The sequence below is a fragment of the Grammomys surdaster genome, unplaced genomic scaffold (assembly GCF_004785775.1).
Source record: "Grammomys surdaster isolate TR1022 unplaced genomic scaffold, NIH_TR_1.0 339, whole genome shotgun sequence".
Taxonomy (NCBI): domain Eukaryota; kingdom Metazoa; phylum Chordata; class Mammalia; order Rodentia; family Muridae; genus Grammomys; species Grammomys surdaster.
The window spans coordinates 327,467-348,816 of NW_021604758.1; the positions used below are offsets into that span (position 1 = coordinate 327,467).

At 50.0% G+C, this 21,350-nt stretch overlaps 2 protein-coding genes across 2 annotated transcripts in view; one reads left to right on the top strand and one right to left on the bottom strand.

Annotated features, from left to right (window-relative positions):
• The window catches only part of Bhmg1 (basic helix-loop-helix and HMG-box containing 1), a 22,201-nt gene extending 16,787 nt beyond the window's left edge, over positions 1–5,414 (bottom strand). The window contains exons 1-2 of the mRNA XM_028778717.1: positions 5,405–5,414; positions 3,175–3,532 (exon numbers count right to left, since the gene is read on the bottom strand). Coding sequence (XP_028634550.1) covers positions 3,175–3,532; positions 5,405–5,414 — 368 coding nt within the window. The remainder of the gene's footprint in view (positions 1–3,174; positions 3,533–5,404) is intronic.
• A 57-nt stretch (positions 5,415–5,471) lies between these two features.
• On the top strand, positions 5,472–20,349 carry Fbxo46 (F-box protein 46). The gene is made up of 2 exons (XM_028778725.1): positions 5,472–5,550; positions 17,754–20,349. The coding sequence occupies exon 2, from the start codon at positions 17,834–17,836 to the stop codon at positions 19,643–19,645; it is 1,812 nt and encodes a 603-aa protein (XP_028634558.1). The 5' UTR covers positions 5,472–5,550; positions 17,754–17,833; the 3' UTR covers positions 19,646–20,349.
• Positions 20,350–21,350: the final 1,001 nt, after the last annotated feature.

The window sequence follows — 21,350 nt, forward strand, 5'->3', positions numbered from 1 at the left end:
AGAGAGAGAGAGAGAGAGAGAGAGAGAGAGAGAGAGAGAGAGAGAGAGAGAGAGATATTGAGATTATTTGATCACAAAGATTTGAAGAAACAATAGGCTGCAGGACACATGAATTTTCCTTTTCTTCATGATGTTCCTTTTGAGTGAGCATAGTACCTACATAAAGGGCCACAGCAAAGGAGGTACTTAATTGTAATGTTAATTAAACAGATAAGGAGGAAGGGGTGTATTAAGGAGAAGATAGTACAAGGCAAGATGAACTTTGAATGTTTTAAATTTGTCCAAACTGGATGGATGGAGGAGTCCAGTCCAACTCTCACTCTGCGGTATGACTCCCCTTCAGATTCCTATAGCTGAGGATACAGCTCAGTGGTAGGGAATTGCCTATCATGCATGCAGCCCTGAAGGCCATTTCAGTATTCCCCCAACACACACAAAATTCCTAACATTTGGTGTTCAATGGATGAATGAGTACACATTGTAAAAGAAAGAAAGAAAGAAAGAAAGAAAGAAAGAAAGAAAGAAAGGAAGGAAGAAGGAAAGAAAGAAAGCACATTTAAGAACCTTAGAATTAGAGTGCCTAGAGAGATGGCTCAGTGATTTAGAGCACTTGCTGCTCTTACAGAGGGTCCAGGTTGCAATCCCAGCACCCAAAGGTGGTTCACAACTCTTTACAACTCCAATTCCAGGAGGAACAGGTGCCCTCCCTCTTCTGGCCTCCACAGGCACTGCATAAACATGGTGCATGGACAGATATACATTCAAACAAAATATGGACCTATATAAAATTAAAAAATCAAGAAAGAAGGTCAGAATGGGAGATGTGAATGTAGTCTAGTGATAAAAGAGTTCCTTAGCATTTTACATCAGAAGGCTCAGGGTCCATACCTAGCACTCAACCAACCAACCAACCAACCAACAAAAACCAAAGCACATTAGAGCCTGAAATCACCTCAGAACGCTCTCTGGAAATGACTGGAATATTCCCACCTACTCCCTTGTCCGGTGGCTGTAATGGTTATTAGATACAATTGAAGGACTAAACAAACAGTCTGGAAACAGTGTTTAACAACGTTAAGTTGTTACTATTCTTCAGAGTGGATAGAGCTACATTTTAGACAGATAACAATTACCTGTCAGTAGGACTCGGAGAACTAGCTCCCTGCTGATCAGAGAAACACGAGAATTTGTCGGAACCCAACATCTGTAAAGAGGGAAAAGAATTATTAGTGACCTTTGGGACTCCAAAGTGAATCGGCCAAATAATGTATAAGCTTCCCCATCCCCATGGCACATTTTAAAAGCACCTAGAGTTCCTAAAGTAGGACATAACTATGGGATCAGGAACCTAAATTAAAACCCTAAACTCAGGGCTACACAGAGAAACCCTGTTTTGAAAAACAAAACAAAACAAAAAAACCCAACCAAACAAACAAAAACAAAAAAAACAAAACAAAAAAACTCCTAAACTCTAAATAGAAAATCACAAATCCCAAATGGTAAATTTAAGCTCCTAAAATTTGGATCTAAAATTAAAATCAGCAAATTTCCAGACACTGATCTCAGAATTCAGATATCAACAGTGGGGTGCCAAAGGCTGAAAAACAGACTGTCTAGCTTGAAAGGTGTGGCTTGAGACCTCCAGAAAGGGGTATGTGGGTGTGTGAGACAGGGTCTCTCTGTATAGCTCTGGCTGTCCTAGAATTCACTATGTAGATCAAGCTGCACTTGAACTCACAGAGAGAGATTCACCTGGCCCTGCCTCTCTAGTGCTGGACTTAAAGGGGTGTGTCACCACACCCAGCTAGATGATGGTAGTTAAAGATGAAAACTAACTTTAAAAATCCCAAGTGAGGGCTGGAGAGATGGCTCAGCAGTTAAGAACACTGACTGCTCTTCCAGAGGTCCTGAGTTCAATTCCCAGCAACCACATGGTGGCTCACAGCCATCTGTAATGGGATCTGGTGCCCTCTTCTGGTGTCTGAAGACAGCTATAGTGTACCATGTACATAAAATAAATAAATAATTTTTTAAAATCCCAAGTGAGAATTGGACATGGTAGCTCATGCCTTTAATCTCAGCACTCCAGAGGCAGAGACAGACAGAACTCTGAGTTAAGGCCAGCCTGATCTACAGAATAAGTACCATGACGTCCAAGGCTACATAGAAAAATCCTATCTTGGAAAAAAAAAAAAGGATTTTACTCCTAATATCAGATCACAAACACAAACTACCCCCTAACCCCCACACAGTCTCACCTTATACTAGCTCAGGTTTATGTAGTCTAGGCTGGACTCCAGCTCACACAAGATTGTATATGTGAGTTACCACAGCCAACTCAGACCACAAAGCTTAACACTGAAAAACCCAAATCCTAAAAGAATATCCAGGGTACTCAAAAACAAAAAACAAACAAACAAAAAACCCCAAACAAAGAAAAAAACCAAACAAAACCCCAAAACCAAAACCAAAAAACCTCGCCCCCCCAAAAAAAATTTACGGGGCGAGGATACCCAAGGAGCACTCCCACTTCTTAGAGGAGAAGGGGAGGGGCATGGGGGAGGACCTACCAGAGGGGTGGGGACCGGGAAGAGAGGAGGGCTGATGTTGGGATGTAAAGTGAAAAAATAATTTTAAAAAATGCACATCATGTCCTACAAGCTCTAAACTCTAAAAACGTCCTCGCATTGTGATTTTCTTCTTAGAAAACTTAGACCTCACGCACGCATCCCACTGAGACCTGGAACCCTAAATTGACACCTATAGGCCATGAGTAGGAGGGCAACTCCAGGCTTTCAAATTCATCCTCAAAGACCCAAACTGCCCCCTCCCAGAGCCTACTCTCCTGCCTCAGTACTGAAAAGCCCCAACCCTGTCAAATTAGACCTCCGGAACCCCAAACTAAGATTTCCAGATCTCCCATCTTCAGCTTCCAAAAGCCGAGCCTCGAACAGGAGACCTCACGTCTCCAGCGCCACTCAGAACTTTCCAGAAGCCCAGCCTGGATTCCCTCAAACCTGCCTCCGAACTCCGTGGTCCCGCCTCATCCATTCTAAAGCTTCCCAGGAGGTCCCGGCCGCGGGCGCGGGGTGCGACTCTCCCCGCCGCCTCCCGCCAGCTCGAGCTAGGGCGTCCGTCCACCGCCTCACACCCGTTGGTCGTCACCAGACACACCTCAAGATTTGCAAAATGGCGTTAAGCCTCGACGTCTGGCTTGGCCCCGGGCTCCGGCTTCGACAGTCCGAAGGGCTCCGGCCGGCAGCGGCGCGTGCGGCTCGCGGGGCTCGCGGGCTCCCAGGGATGCAGACCGCGTGCCGCCCGCCCCGGGCGCCGACCGGGCGAAGAATGGCAGGGCGCGAGGCGGTGGCGCGAAGTCCCCCGAGCGCCTGAGGCGAGGCCACGCCCCTCCACGCTCCCGCCACGCGGTGCCAGGCGCGACCACACGAGGCGTTGGAAAAGGGCAGTGCGGGCGAGTGGGCCTCGCGCACGCGCACCCGGGGCAGGGCACCGGCCGCGGCTCTGACACGTGCTCCTGCTCCCGCGCTCGCAGTGCCAGCCAATCGGCTCTTGCTCCGCTACCCGCCCTTTCCACGGGCCACGCCCCCTGTTCTGCCCCGCCCCTATTCACCTCAAAGGCCAGCAGGATTGGCCAGGGCTCGGCCAGAGCGAGGTGTCAGCACTCCCCCTGCTGGCTCGCCTGTGTCCCCGTCGCACCCTTTCCCTTCAGGGCGCATCTGCTTAAAGACCACTGTGTGCCAAGCACCTGGGTCAGCCTGCTGACCTTGGCAACTTTCCTTAAGATGAGCCTTTGTAGACCTGATGGAAATGCCAGTTCCTGTAGACGCAAACAAAGTAACCTTTAGTATCTCTGTGTGGATCTGGGCTTGCTATGTAGCCCAGGCTTGCCTAGTACTTGTAACCCTTTTGTCTCAGGTCTGTCTGCAACGCAAGGAGTGCACTACCTCGTAACTCAGGTTACAAACTATACAATTTGTTTATTTAAAAAAAACACTTAATTTTTATCTACGTGTACACGTTTGCGTGTGGAGGAGATATGTGCGTATTAGCACTGGTGTCCCCAGAGGCCGGAGGCATCAGATCCCCCTAGAGTTGAAGTTACAGGCAGGTGCTGAAAGCGAATGCAAGTTCTCTGCAAGAGCAATACTTGCTCTTGACCTCTGAATTTCCAACTTTATCTTTATTTTTTGACATAGGGTCTCATAATTGAACTCAGTATATATAGATAGACCAGGCTAGCCTCAAACTCATAGAGAATACACCAACCTCTGCGTCCGGAACGGTGGGATTAGAAGTGTGTGCGCACCATGGGAGATTCAAACTGTACATTTTAGAAAGCTTTCTTGGGCTGAGATAGATCAGTGGGTAAAGGCCCCTGCTGCCAATCCTCCCGATCTGATCTCCATCCCCGGACTCTAGCGGTGGAAGGAGGAAACCAGCTCCTGAAAGTCGTCCTCTGACCTCCACATCCACACAGAAAAAGAAATGGAAGCCCAAGCCGGGCGGTGGTGGCTCACGCCTGTAATCCCAGCACTTGGGAGGCAGAGGCAGGCAGATTTCTGAGTTCGAGGCCAGCCTGGTCTACAGAGTGCTTTCCAGAAAAACAAAGACAAAAAAAAAAAAACAGATATAAAAAAACAAAAAAAAAAAAAAAAAAAAGAAAAGAAAAAAGAAACGGAAGCCCATTCTCATGTACATGAATATGGGAATTCTGTGGAGGGAAAATCTTGAGACGTTTTCTAGCCACCTAGCTGTTACAAGTACCTGGGGTTAACTGTCTCAGATCAGAGTGCTTTCCAGTAATGATGTGGACAGAAAGGTTTGATCTATTCTCACCTTAACTTTAAGAAATTTGGGTTAATTCTTCCTAGGGTTGTACAAAGTAGTCAAAAAGCGTCAACTTTTCACTCAATAATACTGTTCTAGGTCTCTAGCCAAAGTGCACAAAGATTCGTGCCCTTCTGGAGGCCCTGTTCTACGTGTGGACATAGTGTCTGGGCTTTCCTCACTTCAATAGCTCCTTTCCCTTATTTGCTAATTAGGTGGTGGTGGTAGGCAAGTCGGATGTGAGATGGAGGTAAGACATGGAAGGCAAAGCTTGGGGAAACGCATATATTATCAATTATTTGTCAACTAACACAAATAAATCAATAAATTTGTTCTTCTTGAACTCTCCATCCCTCGCTAACGTCCCTTTGAAGTAGCCTCGTTTCCCTTCTCCAGGGCCTCGGGCCAAAATGGAGGCGTATGGGCTCTATTTCCCAGAGAACCTCGCGGGAGCATGTTCTGCGCCTGCGCATCTCAGTGTGCCCTTTGCCTCCTGGGAATTAGAGTCCTTCTATTTCTCAGCCCGCCTAGTTCGTTTCCTACTCCACCTCCAAGTTACCGTGTTGCATGTTGGGAGCTGTAGTCCACGGCCGCCTGTACTCCAATTCCCAGCGGGCTTCGGGGCTAGAACCCGGAAGGGGAGGCTGAAGAGGAGCGAGTGGGGGGAAACCCGCGTAGTCGAGAGAACTGCAGCGCGGGGAGATGGTGAGAGCCCCAAGCTGGGTCCCGCGGGTGCTTGAGAGTATGAGCGGGGGGTTCAGGACTTGGGTTTGAGGGAAAGCAAACTAAGGCTAAAGAAAGGGCTGGGCGTGGGGTGATCACTGTGGGTGGGGATTGAGAGGAACGGGAGCCCGAGGAAGTAGAAGAATGGGGGCTAGGGAGGGGTCTTGGAGGTGGAGAGAGTCGAGCTTTGGAATTGGCTTTTAAGGGTATTAGGAGCTGAAGGAGTGAGGCTCGGAGTTGGAGTACTGGCTGAATAGACGAGAGACCCTGAGTGGGAAATTTCGAGAGAGGTTAGTTAGCCTGGTTATATGGAAAGGCACAGGAGTCGGGGGTAGATGAGTGAAGGGAGAGGCTAACCGCGGATGCCTTAGGTTGGGTTGCGGGATTGCGAGGTGAGGTTGGCAAGGCAAGTTGAAGAGATGGGAGGTAGAAGTCATCGATGGTCTAGATTAGCTTTCTAGGACCAGGAGGCGTTGTAGGGTGCGTGAGTTAGGAGCGTGGCTGTCGATATTGTGCCTTAATCTAACCAGAAACTACCGATAAACTGGACAGCCACAGAACTCTGGGTTGTTATGACCAGATGGGGTCCGTAGAGACAACCTTTAGCACCCTTCTAGCCCAGGTCATATCTAGGCGAGTAGTGGTGTGTGTGGGCAATCCAGCTTTCAGATTCCTTATTTTGACCCTTCTTTGTGACCTGTGCAAGTCTCTCTGTAACCCTCTGTGCCCTTATCTGTATGATGAGAACAAGCAGGCCATTCTGAAGATAGCTAAAGGGAGGCTCCGTAAAAATGGATACTTTTGGTCGGAAAGTGAAGTCCCAGCGTTAAAGCTGTTGGTGGGAAGCTCCTGTCCCAGGAATGTTGACTGGGTTAGAGTTGCTAAAAGATTTCCTATTCTTCAGTCCAGCCCCCAGACATTTTTTCAAAACCTGACAATAGTCTCTGTACACCATAGTTTATGCAGGGGACATCCCCCCAGCCCCACCCCTTTACTGCTAACATCTGTGTCTAAGAAATGCCCAGGTTTGGCTTCAGCCACCTGGTTTGTATTTGTATTAACTTACTGGACTCAGGTGATGCCTTAAGTGTAGCTCTCCATTTTACAGAAAGCAAGTAGAGGCATGGAGAATTTAAGCAACTTTCTCCATGTCAGCCAGCATAAATGGTAAATCTACAATTGAAGTCTGGGTCAAAATCTGCTTTGGTGGAAACACTAGCCAGAGCAGCTGTCAGGTAGGATTTAATTCTTTTGCATAACCTGGGGCAAGTCTTGGGACTCTGTCCAGCTGTTAAATGAGATCTTGGTAGGCTAGAGAGTTTAGGGAGATAATGTTTGGGAGTGCTTAGAGTAAGTGTACAGTACATATGTGTTGTCTTGGGACTCACTGTGTAGCTCAGGCTGGCCTCTTAACTCTTGATCTTCCTGACCTAGGATCCAAAGTGCGGAGATTATCATTACCGGTGCCCAGATATTATTTGTTGTTGTTTTGAAACAGAGGGCTCGTGTATTTCAGCCTGGTTTCAAACTCTCTGTGTAGCTGAGGGTGGCCTTGAACTTCTGATCCTCCTGCCTCCATATCCTAATTTCTGGGATTATAGGTGTGCACTACCGTGCCTGGTTTATGCTGTGCTGGGGATCGAACCCAGGGCATTGTGCATGCTAGGCAATCGGTCTACCAGGGAAACTCCATCACTGGGTCGTGTTTTTGTTTCTGAAGTGAATGGGAAATACCAGATAAAGGAGGTAGGAAAGGAACCAGTGAGGGAGCACTGGACATGCTGGCCTTCCCTCTCAACTTGCACACCCCCGCCTTTCCTGTCCCCCTGTTCTGGGTTCCTGAGTCTAAGCAAAGCTCCTAGAAAGATGCTCAGAAACTTAATCTGTCTCCAGCCAAATATTAATAATTCACTTGTCCCAGTCTGGCCCAACGCCCAAGTCTTCCAGGGAGTTAGAAATACTGCTGGCAAGTGAGTTGGGGTTTTGTTTGGTTATTTTGATTTTTGGTTTTCTTGATGTTGTTGTGGTGTGTGTGTATAAGTGTACCCTCTAACATTTCCGGGAGGGCAGGCAGGGGACTTCTTCTCTAAGAAGTTTAGCAACTTTGTAATTCACTTTGAAACAATTTGGGCTTAATAATATATAATTATGTGTATGGTATGGATTGTTTGAACATGTGCCTCCCTGGAGTGGGCAGTTAGATCAGGAGCTGGAGGCAGGGGGCTGCCTGGAGTGGGTGCTGGGCCCCGAACCTGCAACTTCAGGAAGAAGAGTAAGCACTCTTAACTGCTCAGTGGCTTTAGCTGCCCAGAGTGGCTCTTTTAGGTTACTTGCTTGGAGTTTTTCTTCTTCTTTGTTTCTTTTTCAGAACAGGGTCTCTCTGTGTAGCCCTATCTGTCCTGGAACTCTATGTGGACCAGACTGGACTTGAACTCACAGAGATCCACCTGCCTCTGCCTTCCAAATGTGGGGACTGAGGCATGCTCTCTTATTTTTTTTTTAATATGTAAGACAGAGCCATACTTAGCCCATGTTGTCCTCCTAAGGAATTGATAATAAGGCCATGTTAAAGTGCTCTTAGTAAGTATGACCATTCCTTCACGAAAACAACACTAGAGATGTTTGTGGTGGCACAAGCCTGTCTTCACAGCACAGCGGAAGTGGAAATAGGAGGAGGATTTGGAGTTTGAAGCTAGCCTGGGTTTCATGTTTGAGAGGGCGGGGGGGGGGGGGGAAAAGAAGATTGCCATCTGAAAAATGGGAGTTCACTTAAAAAAAAAACCTTCCTATATTTATTGTATAGCGTGTACTGTGGGATGCCTGTGGAGGGCAGCAGGAGCCGGTTCCCTCCTTCTATCCTGTGGACTCAGGTTGGTTAGGCTTGGCAGCAAGCAAACCTGTACCCACAAGTCACCTTGCTGGCTGGGATTCACTTCTTTAGTGGCCAGAGCCTCTGCGAGCTGCCAGGGCCTGGACTGCAGGCAGACTGGCCTCTGCCCTCTGGAGCTCCCTGTTTTCAAGATGCCAGAGTCCTGTTGTTCAGCACAAGCGGCTTTGTGTTTGGTTTTCAGGTTCCCTGCCTGCCCACATTGTTGTGACCCACGGGGATGTGTCCCATGTCGTCCCACCCCCCACCCTGAGAGCTTTTAACATTGTCTCTTTACTCTTTCTTAAATTACCTAAACACCTATTGGTTTGAGGTAAAGTGGAACATCTCTCACTTGTCCCTGTGTGTCACAGCTGGGCGAGCTGACACTTTTTTTTCCCATGCCCTCCATTTGTTTGTCTTAGGAAAAAAAAAAGAGTCAGATTTCCAAATTATTTTGCACACATAGCCCTTTGTGTCTTTGTGTCTGTTTTGTGTGTTACACGTTCTGTGTAGCTTCAGTGCTCCGAAACGCAATGTGTTAAGTACACCAGGCTGGCCCAGGACTCACAGAGATCTGCTTACCTCCACCCACTGAGCATTGAGATTAAAAGGCAGGGGCCACCATGTGCTTGTTTCACTGTAGCGTACACTGGCCCCAAACTTTTGGTCACTTTGTCCCAACTATATGGTGCTGGAATTATAAATCTGTGCCACCACAGGGGACTGTTGTTTTTCTTTCCTCTTCTAAGAGGAGGAGTCTCACGTACAGCACAGGCTAGTGTTGAGCTCACAGTGTAGTAGGGGAATGGTCTTGACTTTCCTGCCTCCACGTCCCAAGTTCTGGGATTGCAGGCTCCAAGTACTGTGCTCTTTTTGGCTTTTATTTAAAAAAACAAAAAAAACCCCAAAAATTTTAAATTGGATTTCAGTCTGTGCTTGGCTGAGGCTTGATCATATAGCATGTGTGTATCTCTGTGTGTGTGTGTGTGTGTGTTTGCCTGCAAGCTCCAGGGATGTCCTATTTGAGTGTTCATGCATGTCCGTACCATGTGCATGCAGTGCCTGTGAAGGCCAAAAGAGGGCGTCCGATTCCCTGGCACAGACAGTTGTGAGCCACCATGTGGGTGCTGGGAATGGAAACCAGATCCTCTGCAAGAGCTGCCAGTGCTCTTAACCTCCAAGCCAGTCTCCAGCCCTGACTCTTCCTCTGCTTTTACAACAGTTTCACTCTGTAGCCCTGATGGCCCGGGATCCTCTTGCCTCTGCCTCCTGAATGCTGAGTGCAGGCATGAGATTCCACATCTGCCTGTAAAGTTGTTGTCATATTCCGTTTATGACAGCATCTTTTTTTTTTTCTTTTTTCTTTTTTTTTTGGTTTTTCAAGACAAGGTTTCTCTGTGTAGTCCTGGCTGTCCTGGAACTCACTCTGTAGACCAGGCTGGCCTCGAACTCAGAAATCCGCCTGCCTCTGCCTCCCAAGTGCTGGGATTAAAGGCGTGCGCCACCACTGCCCGGCTTATGACAGCATCTTACTAGCTGTGGTGGCAACGGTAGCTTATGCCTCAAAGCATAGCTTTTCTGAAGAGTTTGCCTCTGGTGCTTGGCTATATACAGAGAAGGACATGGCCTCTCTGAATCCTCACTGACTCCTTTATTTGAAATCATAAACTCATCTTCCATACAACCCAGCCCCTCACCCGTGTATTTATTTATTTCTGCCTGGAAACTGCCAACATGTTTATTTTCCCTTTATCCAATTAGTATGTCAGCCCCTTGAGGACAAAGATTTCTGTCTCCCATTCTCTGTGTGTCCCTAATGCCTGGAACTGTACTTGTCACAGTGTAGATTTGTCTTTCGTTTTGTTTTTGTCAGGGTCTTACTGGGTAGCCCTGGCTGGCCTGGATTCACTACGTAGACCAGACTGGTCCCAAACTCAGAGATCCACCGACCTCTGTCTGGCCTAAAGTGCTAGGATTAAAGGATAACCACCACAGCTAGCTACAGAATATGTTTGTGGTTTTATTGTTTGTTTGGTTTGGTTTTTCAAGACAGGGTTATTCTGCATAATGTAGCCCTGGCTGTCCTGGTACTCATTCTGTAGACCAGGCTGGCCTTGAACTCACAGAAATGTGCCTGCCTCCACCTCCCAAGTGCTGCAATTTATAAAGTTGAGCACCACCATGCCCAGCCTTGGTGTTGTTTTGTTTTTTTTCCAAAACATGTATTTTTATGTATGTGACTATTTTGTCTGCTTGTATGTGTATACAGTGCCCTCAAAGGCCAGAAGAGGACATTATATTCTCTGGAACTGGAGTTATGGACAGTTGTAAACTGCCATGTGGGTGCTGGGTTCCTCCTCAGCTGAGCCTGACTCCTCTGTAAGAGCAACCAGTGCTTCTTAACTGCTGAGCTATCTCTCCAGGCCCCCTATTATTTGTTTGTTTCTGTATTGGGGAGGGAATTCAGGAGCCTCTGCTTGCTAGGTGAGCACTCAGACACTGCAGCACCTGCAGCTCCTCACTGGTGGATTCTAGGCACGTGCTGCACTGCCGAGCCATGCCCTCAGACTCCCGTTAGGAGGCAGGGCTCTCTGAAAGTTGCCCAGGCTGGCTTTGAACTTGTGATCCTCTTCCCTCAGCCTCCCAAAGAGCTGGAATTACAGATGTGGCCACCAGGCTTGCTTTGAAGTTGTCTCTGACCCATAATCCTCAGGGCAGAACCATTTGGGCTTCTAGAGATCCTGGAAGCAAACAGAAACCAGGCACGGTTACTTCCCTGTGTCCCAGTTTTCCCACCTCAGAGGCCGTCAAACAAGGTGCTTAACCCTCCATACCTTCGTTCTTAACACTGAAGATCAAGGTTGAGGATGGTGTAGTAGCTGAACTTCAGAGAGCGAGGAAATCTGATGCCCAGGTTGAGTAGCTGTGGAGTGGCATAGAGGAGGCATGGATGAGCTAGGGCTTGTGAACCCCCACCCGCACCCCAGGCATCAGTGAGCCACTCAGGGATGGGGTAGCTACAAGGAGAGATCCCTACCCTTCTGAAACAAATGCATAGTCTGGAGGGGAGAGAGCCTCTCACCTACCCACCTCATTATCAGTGAGCAGTGACAGAGGACAGATGTTAGAAGCAGAATAGAGGCGAGGAAGAGGTCACAGGTAGCCTGGGAAGGTAGTAGGGGCCACCTGGAGGGGGGTGGTGGCATTTTCCAGGGCAGCTGACTACAGTGGCCAGCTATGCAGGTGCCCCCAACAGTAGATGTGCAAAAGTTGGCTAGCAATCAGGCTGTCTCCTCATTCACTCATTCAGACAGTGCGTATTACACACCTTGCACATCCTAGGGTGTTGCTTCTCCAGCTTTCAGTGCACATGGTGACCCGGGCTGTTTAAAGAAATGCACATTTGGAGCCGGGCAGTGGTGGCGCACGCCTTTAATCCCAGCACTTGGGAGGCAGAGGCAGGCGGATTTCTGAGTTCGAGGCCAGCCTGGTCTACAGAGTGAGTTCCAGGACAGCCAGGGCTACACAGAGAAACCCTGTCTCGAAAAACCAAAAAAAAAAAAAAAAGAAATGCACGTTTGGAATCAGACACCCTGAGGTAGAGACCTAGAGCCTGTGCTTAGTTCCAGAGGCTGGGACATGGGTACTGTGTTTCAAGAAGGCAAGCACAAGACAAGGAACAGACATGCATGCCAGCCAAGCTAGCCACTGTAGTGCACATGTGTCGGTTGCAGTCCTGAGGAGACGGAGGCAGGAGGAGACTGAGGCAGGAGGCTCTCCAGTTTGAGACGAGCTCGTACTACACAGGGAGACAGGGAAATGCTGGCCCTTAAACTTTCAGGTCAGTCAGGAGAGGCAGACGCACATTTACTAAGCAAAGTGCTTAGAACAGTGGGTAGCTCAGGTGCTAAGAGAAAAACTAATGATGGTTGAGTTTGTGTTCTGTTGGGTAGAGCTATGGGCTTGGATTGGAGGCCTCCTAGAGGCAGTTTCTGAGCCAAGCCTGAAGGAGGTAAAGGGTGAGTCTTGGGGGTGGGTGAGGACAGTGTTTCAGGCAGCCAACAGTGACTGTGATGGCCAGAAGACTGAGTGATACAGTCCATGCCCAGCAAGCAAGGGTAATCTGGACAGCATTGCCTCAGAGTTCAGTCTAAGCAGAGGCTGCTGCCTAGCCCTTCCCTGCCTGAGCTTCCTTCCTAGTTTTTGACATGACTTGAACCTGCTGGAGAGGTGGCTCAAACATTAAGAGCGCTGCTCTTGCAAAGGGCCTGACTTTGGTTCCATCACCCATGTCAGGTGACTCACAGCCATCTGTGACTGTAGCTCCAGGGGATCGGATACCCTTTTCTGACCTCCAGCACTCTTACCTGTGCATATACCCACAGACACAGACTTTCAAATAGAGGAGCTTAGATCCATTAAAAAAGAAACAAAAAACACTATAGGAAGATGGCTTAGTCCAGTGGTTCTTAACACTGTGACCCTTTACTCATGTTGTGGTGACCTCCAGCCATAAAATTATTTCGTCGCTACTTTTTGTTTGTTTGTTTGTTTGTTTTTTGTTTTTTCGAGACAGGGCTTCTCTGTATAGCCCTGGCTGTCCTGGAACTCACTCTGTAGACCAGGCTGGCCTCGAACTCAGAAATCCACCTGCCTCTGCCTCCCAAGTGCTGGGATTAAAGGCGTGCGCCACCACTGCCCGGGTTCATCACTACTTCTTAACTATAACTTTGTTACCGTTATGGATTGTGATGTAAACATCTGATAGGCAGGCTATCTGTGCTGAGACCCCAGGGGTTGTGAACTGCTGGTTTAGTTGGTAAAGCATGCAAGCATGACGACCTGAGCCCAGATCCCCATCACCCACCTAAGATGCCGAGCATAGCTGTGCAGCTGTAACGCAGAGCCCAGAGGACAGTGAGGACACACTGGAGTCCCTGCTGCTCACTGACCAGCTTAGTCAAGCCACCACTGCGAGGGTCGGGGGAGCCCGCCTCAGAAGTCATGTGCAGTCTGCCATGGTGGGACAGTAGGCTTTCATCCCACCACTGGGGAGGCAGAGGCTGGCAGATCTCTGAACTCAAGGCCAGCCTGTTCTACATAATGAGTTCCAGGCCAGCCAAGGCTACATAGTTGAGACCTTGTCTCAAAAGAAAACAACAACCACCATGCTGAGTGACTGAGGAAGACACTTGGTGTTGACCTCTGGCCATTACACACTCGTGTGCATTCACAGGCGCTTATACACTCCCGTGCAAGTTCACTCATATGCCATACCTATGTAGCCCAAAAATAGAGACATCAAAATGAGATGCATGGGTTGAGAAGCAAGCACACTTGGGCTCCCAATGCTCTGAAGCAGAATCAGGAGTTTGAGGCCAGGCTGGAGTACATACACACTGAGACCCTAAAGGGAGATGTGGGAATTAATCTTTTGTAAGATATGTTATATATATTTCACTGTCAATGTCTTTAGACACACCAGAAGAGGGCATCAGATTCCATTATAGATGGTTGTGAGCCACCATGTGATTGCTGGGATTTGAACTCAGGACCTCTGGAGGAGCAGTCAGTGCTCTTAACCACTGAGCCCTCTCTCCAGCCCTAGATGAGTTCATTTGAAGTTCTTTGCTGCTAACTGCTATTGTGATTAACATGCTTATGCTGCCTGTGAGTGGATGTCTTTCCCCCTTCCTGTGAGCTATTTCTGGTGAGTCCAGTGTCATCTGCATGCACCCAGGAGTAGCCCACAGGAGGACCTAGTAAATGGCAAAGGCTTTACAGACACTGCATCTCAGGGTGTGGGAATGTGCATTTTCTGATTATTGGGGCACTTAATGAGGGTGTGGGGTGTGTGGCCCTGCAATCTGGGATCACCGAGTTAATGATTCTCATTAAAACTGTGGATTATAGGTTTGGAGAAATGGCTTTTTGATGAAGGGCATTTGCTGCTCTTTCAGAGGGCCTCAGCTGGTTTCCCAGCGCCACATCAGGTGATTCACAGATACCTGTAACTCCATTGCCCTCATCTGGAGTATGGGCATCTGTACTTCACACTCAAGACACGCACAGACACATACACACACTTTAAAAGTAATAAAAACAAATCTTTAAAACTGTAGATTTGTGGAATTCTTGGCTCCTGTGGGAAAGCCATACACACCCTTATCCTGCTAAACCACCTCCCCAGCAACAATCACTGCACAGAAAGCCACCTTTGAGTTTCTCTTGAATCAGCCTGGCATAGGCCAGAAACAACACAAGTTGTCTGTAATTTTAGAATAAATTAAAGGTCATTATTGAGTGATTTCCTCTTTTAGTGAATGCAAGACAGAAAAGACTGGACAGGTCCCCTTAGCCTTCAAGGCCATGACTATGGGGACCAGTACAGGGTTAGAATTTGTTCTTTGGTTTTGAATTTGGCTTTTTAAATGAGATCTGATGTAGTCTGGGCTGGCCTTGAACTCCTGATCCTCCTACCTTGTTTCCTAACTCCACCTTCTTATATTCAATATATTTTACCCGCGCTTATGTCTATGTACCTCATGCATGCAGTGCCCACAGTGGTCAAAAGAGGGTGTCAGTCATTGGAACAAGATTGACAGTCGGTTGTGATCTGCCATATAGTGCTGGAACTGAACCTGGATCCTATGCAAGATCAGCCAGTGCTCTTAACCGCTGACCCATCCCTCTAGCACCTCGTTTGCCTATTTGTGGATGGGGGGGTCGTTGTTGTTTTGCTTATTCCATTTTTATATGATTTTATTTTTTTGTTTTACAACAGTCTCACGCTGTATAACCCAAATTGGCTTAAAACTCTTCCTGATTCAGCCTCCCAGACTACTGGAATTGTAGGCACGAGATGTCACACCTGCTTGCCTATTTGTTTTAAAGCCGAGGTGACTAAGGCTCCAGGTGTCCCACCGAGAAACTTCTCCATCCCCACCACAACTGGAAGCCTGGATCTCGGACCTCTCTCCTATACTTTTCTTTCTGCCCCTTCCTCAAGTCCCTGGCGCAGTGGCCCTTTAAATCTTTAGCGTCAATCAGGGCTCTGGTTTCAAGGGAACATTGGGTAATACTCCTCTCCCTGAGTGTGTCTGCCTGTGTCGCGACCGTGGGACCGGGTCTCCCGTTCGGCAGTGTTGGGCTATGGGAATTTGTCCTACTCCCTTACATCCGAGTGTTTCCATCCCGCCCACCTCCTCCCGTCACCTCCCGCCTACTCGGCCTGTCTTGCTAGTCCTGGCCCGTTTGCCAGGGCCTTCCTTATTTGGGCACGGCTTTGAACCCCGGCCTCTCATTGGTCTGGGCCGTCACGCGTGCGCGCCTGTCAACAAAGGGGCGGGTCGGAGCGCGCAGCGTGCCAGCCCGCGCGAGGGGGCGGGCCCACAAGGCTAGAGTGCACATGCTTGTGGGTCACCATTCTCCCTGCCGCCTGGAGGAGGCGCTGCGGGTGAGGGCGCCTGGGGGGCGTGTCTGGGTTTTTGGCGGGGGTCACCAGAGGGGCTCCAAAGGAGGCGGGTCCAGGATTTGTGGGATTCGTTTGCTTCTAAGCGATATTTGAGCTCTTGGGGGAAGTTGTGGGGGTGGAGGGGATACTTTAGGGTTCCCCGAGGCTTAAGAAACGTGTTAGGTTCAGGGTATTTTGTAGTGTAGAAGGCTAAGTTGCATTTTAGAAGTGTCCTTTGTGGCTGGGGGTGTATGGTGGGCACAAGATGAGAGTATTTCGGGACCAGAATGCTTGAGCTTGAATACTTCCTACCTTTGTCACCAAGGACAGGAGGACACTTTCCTTCCTGTGGCCCATCTGCAAACAGCTGCGGGATTCGGGACACATGTCTGCTTTTGTACCTCTCGAGGTTCCATTGGGGACTGTTGACATTTATTTGGTTTGGGATTTGTTTTAAATGGGGTGTTTTTATGTCTGGGTTCTTTGAAGGTTCCTGAGCTGGGGAATGAAGGAGTAGAGTCAGGACCCATGTCTGGAATGATCTGAGGATGTTAGGAGACCCACTGGGTCACTTGTGAGATTCGGGTATTGCAGTGTATTTTCAGATATATGAAAAGTTATTCATGGTTGGACTTTTCTGTGCTGGACAACATACTGGTTTATTATTTTTTTAAAATTTTAATGGATATGGTTGTTTGCCTGCCTCACATTTGTACCAGGTGCTGTTGGAGACCGGATCCTCTCTGTGGGTGCTGGGAGCCAGGCTTGGATCCTCTGTAAAAGCAGCAAGTGCTTTTAACTGCTGAGCCATCTCTTCAGCCCTCCCTCTATTCTTACTTAGGAGACAAGTTCTCTTGGTAGCACTAGTTGGCATAGGACTAGATATGTAGACCAGGCTGGCCTTGAGCTCACAGAGATCCACCAGCTTCTACCTCCCAAGTGCTGGGATTAAAGGCGTACACCACCACTGCCCGGCGAGAGTGAATTTCTTAAGGGCCTGTCTGGTTCTGGCTTCATATTTCCCTCCCCTGCCCAATCACTTCATCCCTCAGTGTGCTCCGGCAGCCATGACTGGGGAGAAGGCTGGGACCTGGCTGCTGGAGGACACATGAAAGGAGGAGGAGCCTGGTCAGGCTGGTACTTCTCTTAAAGGTCAGGCCAGGCGTGGTACTATGCTCCTTTAATCCTGGTACTTGGGAGACAGAAGCAGATGGGTCTCTGAGTTAAAGGCCTGCCAGGTCTATGTAATGAGTTTTAGGACAGCCAGGGCTACACACAGAGACACCCTGTCTCAAAAAAAAAAAAGAAAGGAAGGAAGGAAAGAAAGAAAGTTAAAGAAGGACAGGAAATTTGGCGGCCACCCTCTGCTCACCTGATGTGGGGCTGGAAAATAGAGTTTTGTTCTCTTGGCCATGCTTAGGGACACAATCCAGCCTACTAGGTAGGCTACCACTGAGCCACAGCCCGAGCCCTCACTAGGTAAAGTCAGGCGAGTACTGTTGTTATATCACAGAACCATGCTCCCAGCCCTTTACTGGGGGGTTCTAGGCAGTGGCTCTTACCAATGAGCCACACTCCTAGACAAAGACTTTCAAAGCGTGTGTGTGTGTGTGTGTGTGTGTGTGTGTGTGTGTGTGTGTCTTCATGTGAGCATGTGCATATGTTAGGGATATAGCCCAGGATGACCTTCTGATCTTCTTCCTCCTTCCATGTGCTGGGGTTTGGCTTGCACCCCTCCACTGTCTGAGGCACACGGTTCTCAGTACCTTAATTTGGCCGGTCCCCTGTGCAGAGGTTGAGTGTGGGTGGTCTTGGGAAGAAAGGCCATGAGCTACTCACTGTTGCAGCCTTCTGTATCTGCAGGTGGCCTGGAGAGCTCCCCACTACCATCCTGGCCCTGAGACTGAGTGAGTACCTGCTGCTGCTTGTCATCGCCACCCAGCATGGACAGGGGCAGCCTCCTGCCCTTCCAACTCTGGTGCCCCCGGCCCTTCAGCAAGTATTCCCAGAACCAGCCGCGCCCACCTTCCGCAGCCCTCAAACCTCCCGTCTGCCCTGACACAAGCAGCGGGACTGAGCCCGACCATAGGCCTGCACACTTGGAGAACACACCACCTGCCTTGGCTGCAGAAGCCCCCACCTCCCAGCATGCTCCACTCCTCTCTGCAGCCGCTTCCGGTGATGAGGGTCGAGTCCTGCTGGACACGTGGTATGTTATCAAGCCTGGAAATACAAAGGAGAAGGTGGCCTTCTTTGTGGCCCACCAGTGTGGTGGAGGTAGCCGGGCTAGCTCTATGAAGGTTAAAGGGCACTGGGGCAGTGACAGCTCCAAAGCTAAGAGGAGGCGGCGCTGCCTGGAGCCCACCAAGGCTCCTCCAGACCAAGGGGGCCAAGAAGGAACCCCTGCCACTGAGGTGGCCCCCACTTCATCCGGGGATGATGTAGACCTGCTTTCTGTAGCAGAAATGGTGGCCCTGGTTGAACAGAGAGCTGCCCTGGCCTTGCAGAGTTACCCACGCCCCAGTACCCCAGCTCCTGTGGTCTTTGTGTCAGCTGAGCAGGGGGGACCAGCCAAGGGGCTAGGGTCAGAAAGGCGGTCTGGTGGTGGTGACTGCAGCCGAGTTGCTGAGGCAGTGGCCCACTTTGAGGCCCAACGGGACAGCCCCCCGACCAAGGGTCTCCGCAAGGAGGAGCGGCCAGGCCCTGGACCAGGCGAGGTGCGTATAGCTTTCCGCATCTCCAATGTCCGAGAGCCTCATTCACCAGATGGCAGCTTACCCAATGGGGGTGGAGGTCGGCCTGGTTGTCCCTACCCTGGTAGTCCTGGACCTGGGACTCGAGCCAAAGACAAAATCACCTGCGACTTGTACCAGCTTATCAGCCCCTCCAGGGATGCCCTTCCCAGCAACGTGGAGTTCCTACTGGCCAGGGCTGATGAAGCCAGTGAGGGTGAGACACCAGCCCCAGCCAGGCCTGAGGACACCCCACCAGCACCCCCTCCACCCCCTGCCCGGGACTGCGGTGCATCAGGATTCCATGTGGATGTAGTGGTGACTGGGGTCGTGGATGCATGCATCTTCTTTGGCAAAGACGGCACCAAGAACGTCAAGGAAGAGACTGTGTGCCTGACAGTGAGCCCTGAGGAGCCACCCCCACCTGGCCAGCTCTTCTTCCTCCAGTCCCGAGGTCCAGAAGGGCCTCCTGAGCCACCCCCAGCGGATACACCAAGCACAGTGCCAGGCCCCGATGATTCTGAGGGCACAACGGACACCTCCCTGTGCCGCCTGTACCGGCACGTGTCGCACGACTTCCTGGAGATTCGCTTTAAAATCCAGCGTCTTCTGGAGCCTCGGCAGTACATGCTGCTGCTGCCTGAGCACGTGCTTGTCAAGATCTTCAGCTTCCTGCCCACACGGGCCCTGGCGGCCCTCAAGTGCACCTGCCACCACTTCAAGGGCATCATCGAGGCTTTCGGTGTACGAGCCACGGACTCTCGCTGGAGCCGGGACCCACTCTACCGAGATGACCCTTGCAAGCAGTGCCGCAAGAGATATGAGAAGGGTGACGTGTCACTCTGCCGCTGGCACCCCAAACCCTACCACCACGACCTGCCTTATGGACGTTCCTACTGGATGTGCTGCCGCAGGGCCGACCGCGAGACACCAGGCTGTCGCCTGGGCTTGCATGACAACAACTGGGTACTGCCCTGCAATGGAGTGGGTGGAGGCCGTGCTGGCCGGGAAGAGGGGAGGTGAAGCCTGGGGTGAGGGCACACCTGCGATACCTAGCCCCTCCCCACATTGCTGGGAGCTGGGGACCAGGACTGAGTCACCAGCCAACACCTAATCGTTCATGCAGCGTTCTTCTCCCACCAGAGCTGGGAGCAGTTTGGGGGTCAACGGGGTAAATACCTTGCTTGACCTCTGTTGGTTTTCTATTCTTCAGAGCCAGGGCCATGGACCCTCAGAGAGGGTTGTGGCTTTTTGCTTTTTTTTTTTTTTTTCTTCAAATCAGCATCTCAGTTTCACCTCCATCCATCCCTGACAGCACCCTCAAGTCTCTCCACCCCAGGGACCCACCAGCAGGGAGCAGACGGCAGCTAATTTTGGTACTACCTGAGGCTTTCCTCAAGCTGGCCCTCCGTTCTGTGCCTCCCCAAGTTGTCTTTGGAGCTGCATTTACCAGGGCGCTGCATGCTCATGCAGGCCTTCCACGTGGGGTTCTCTGAGGCATCGGGGTCTCTCCACCCACCCCCACCCCCAAGTTTCTTCAGAATCTCCTGGTTACCTGGGACCTTGATTTTGAGGCAGTTTGGTCCAAAATATTTTTGTTTGGGGTTTTTCCTCGTTTTGGGGGAGGGGTTGTTTTTTCCTTCATTGTGGTTCCAGAAGCTTCTAGTGTGTGGCATCTGACCAATTTTGAATTGGTCCTTTCTATAAAATCAATATTTATAAAGCTGGGCCCAGACTGGTCTATGTGGTGTTAAGAGGGGGTTTGGTAACAGAAGAGCCTCATAGGTCTGCTCGGCAGGGAGGAACAGACAGACAAGGGACACATCCCTAGCTACGTTCCGAAGCCTGAAGAGAGTATTTTTTAAATGCTTGAACAGAATCCTTTTATTTCTCTCACAAACCCATCTCCGGAGGCACTCACTGCTGTGGCCTGTGACTGCAGGAATTCCTGCTGTCCCTATGGTAGAGAAAGGTAAGCCACTCTGTGGCAGAGGTGCAACACACACTGTGACTACCTCTCATCGTCAGAACTCAGATCTGCGATGCCATGGTCAACTTATGGGGAGGGGGAGGGTCGTGAAGTTTGGATTTCAGACCTTCATGCTTGCAAGCAGCCACTCCACTGGCCGAGCATCTCTGCAGCCTCCCATTGTTATATCCATTAGATATGCTGGGGGCGGGTTAAAACATAAACTTCCTGCCGGGCGGTGGTGGCACATGACTTTAATCCCAGCACTTGGGGAGGCGGAGGCAGGCAGATCTCAGATATGTTTTGCATGTATGTGTGACATATGAGTAGCACAAGTGCACATGTGGGATTGCACACGTGTGCAGGTCTCTTTCCACAGTAGATTCCAGAATCAAACAGATCATCAGACTTATGCAACAAGCATTCCTGTCTACTGAAACCTTTTCACAGACCCAAGATTCATTTCCTATCACCTATACACATAATCAGATGCGGTGTGTGTATATGTCCCTGAGAATAGAACCCAGGGCCACACATGCTAGGCAAATGCTCTACCACTGAGCCACACCCCCAGCCCCTGACTGGGGGATTCTAGGCAGGGGCTCTACCGCTGAGCCACGCCCCCAGCCCCTCACTGGGGGATTCTAGGCAGGGGCTCTACCGCTGAGCCACGCCCCCAGCCCCTCACTGGGGGATTCTAGGCAGGGGCTCCACCACTGAGCCACGCCCCCAGCCCCCTCACTGGGGGATTCTAGGCAC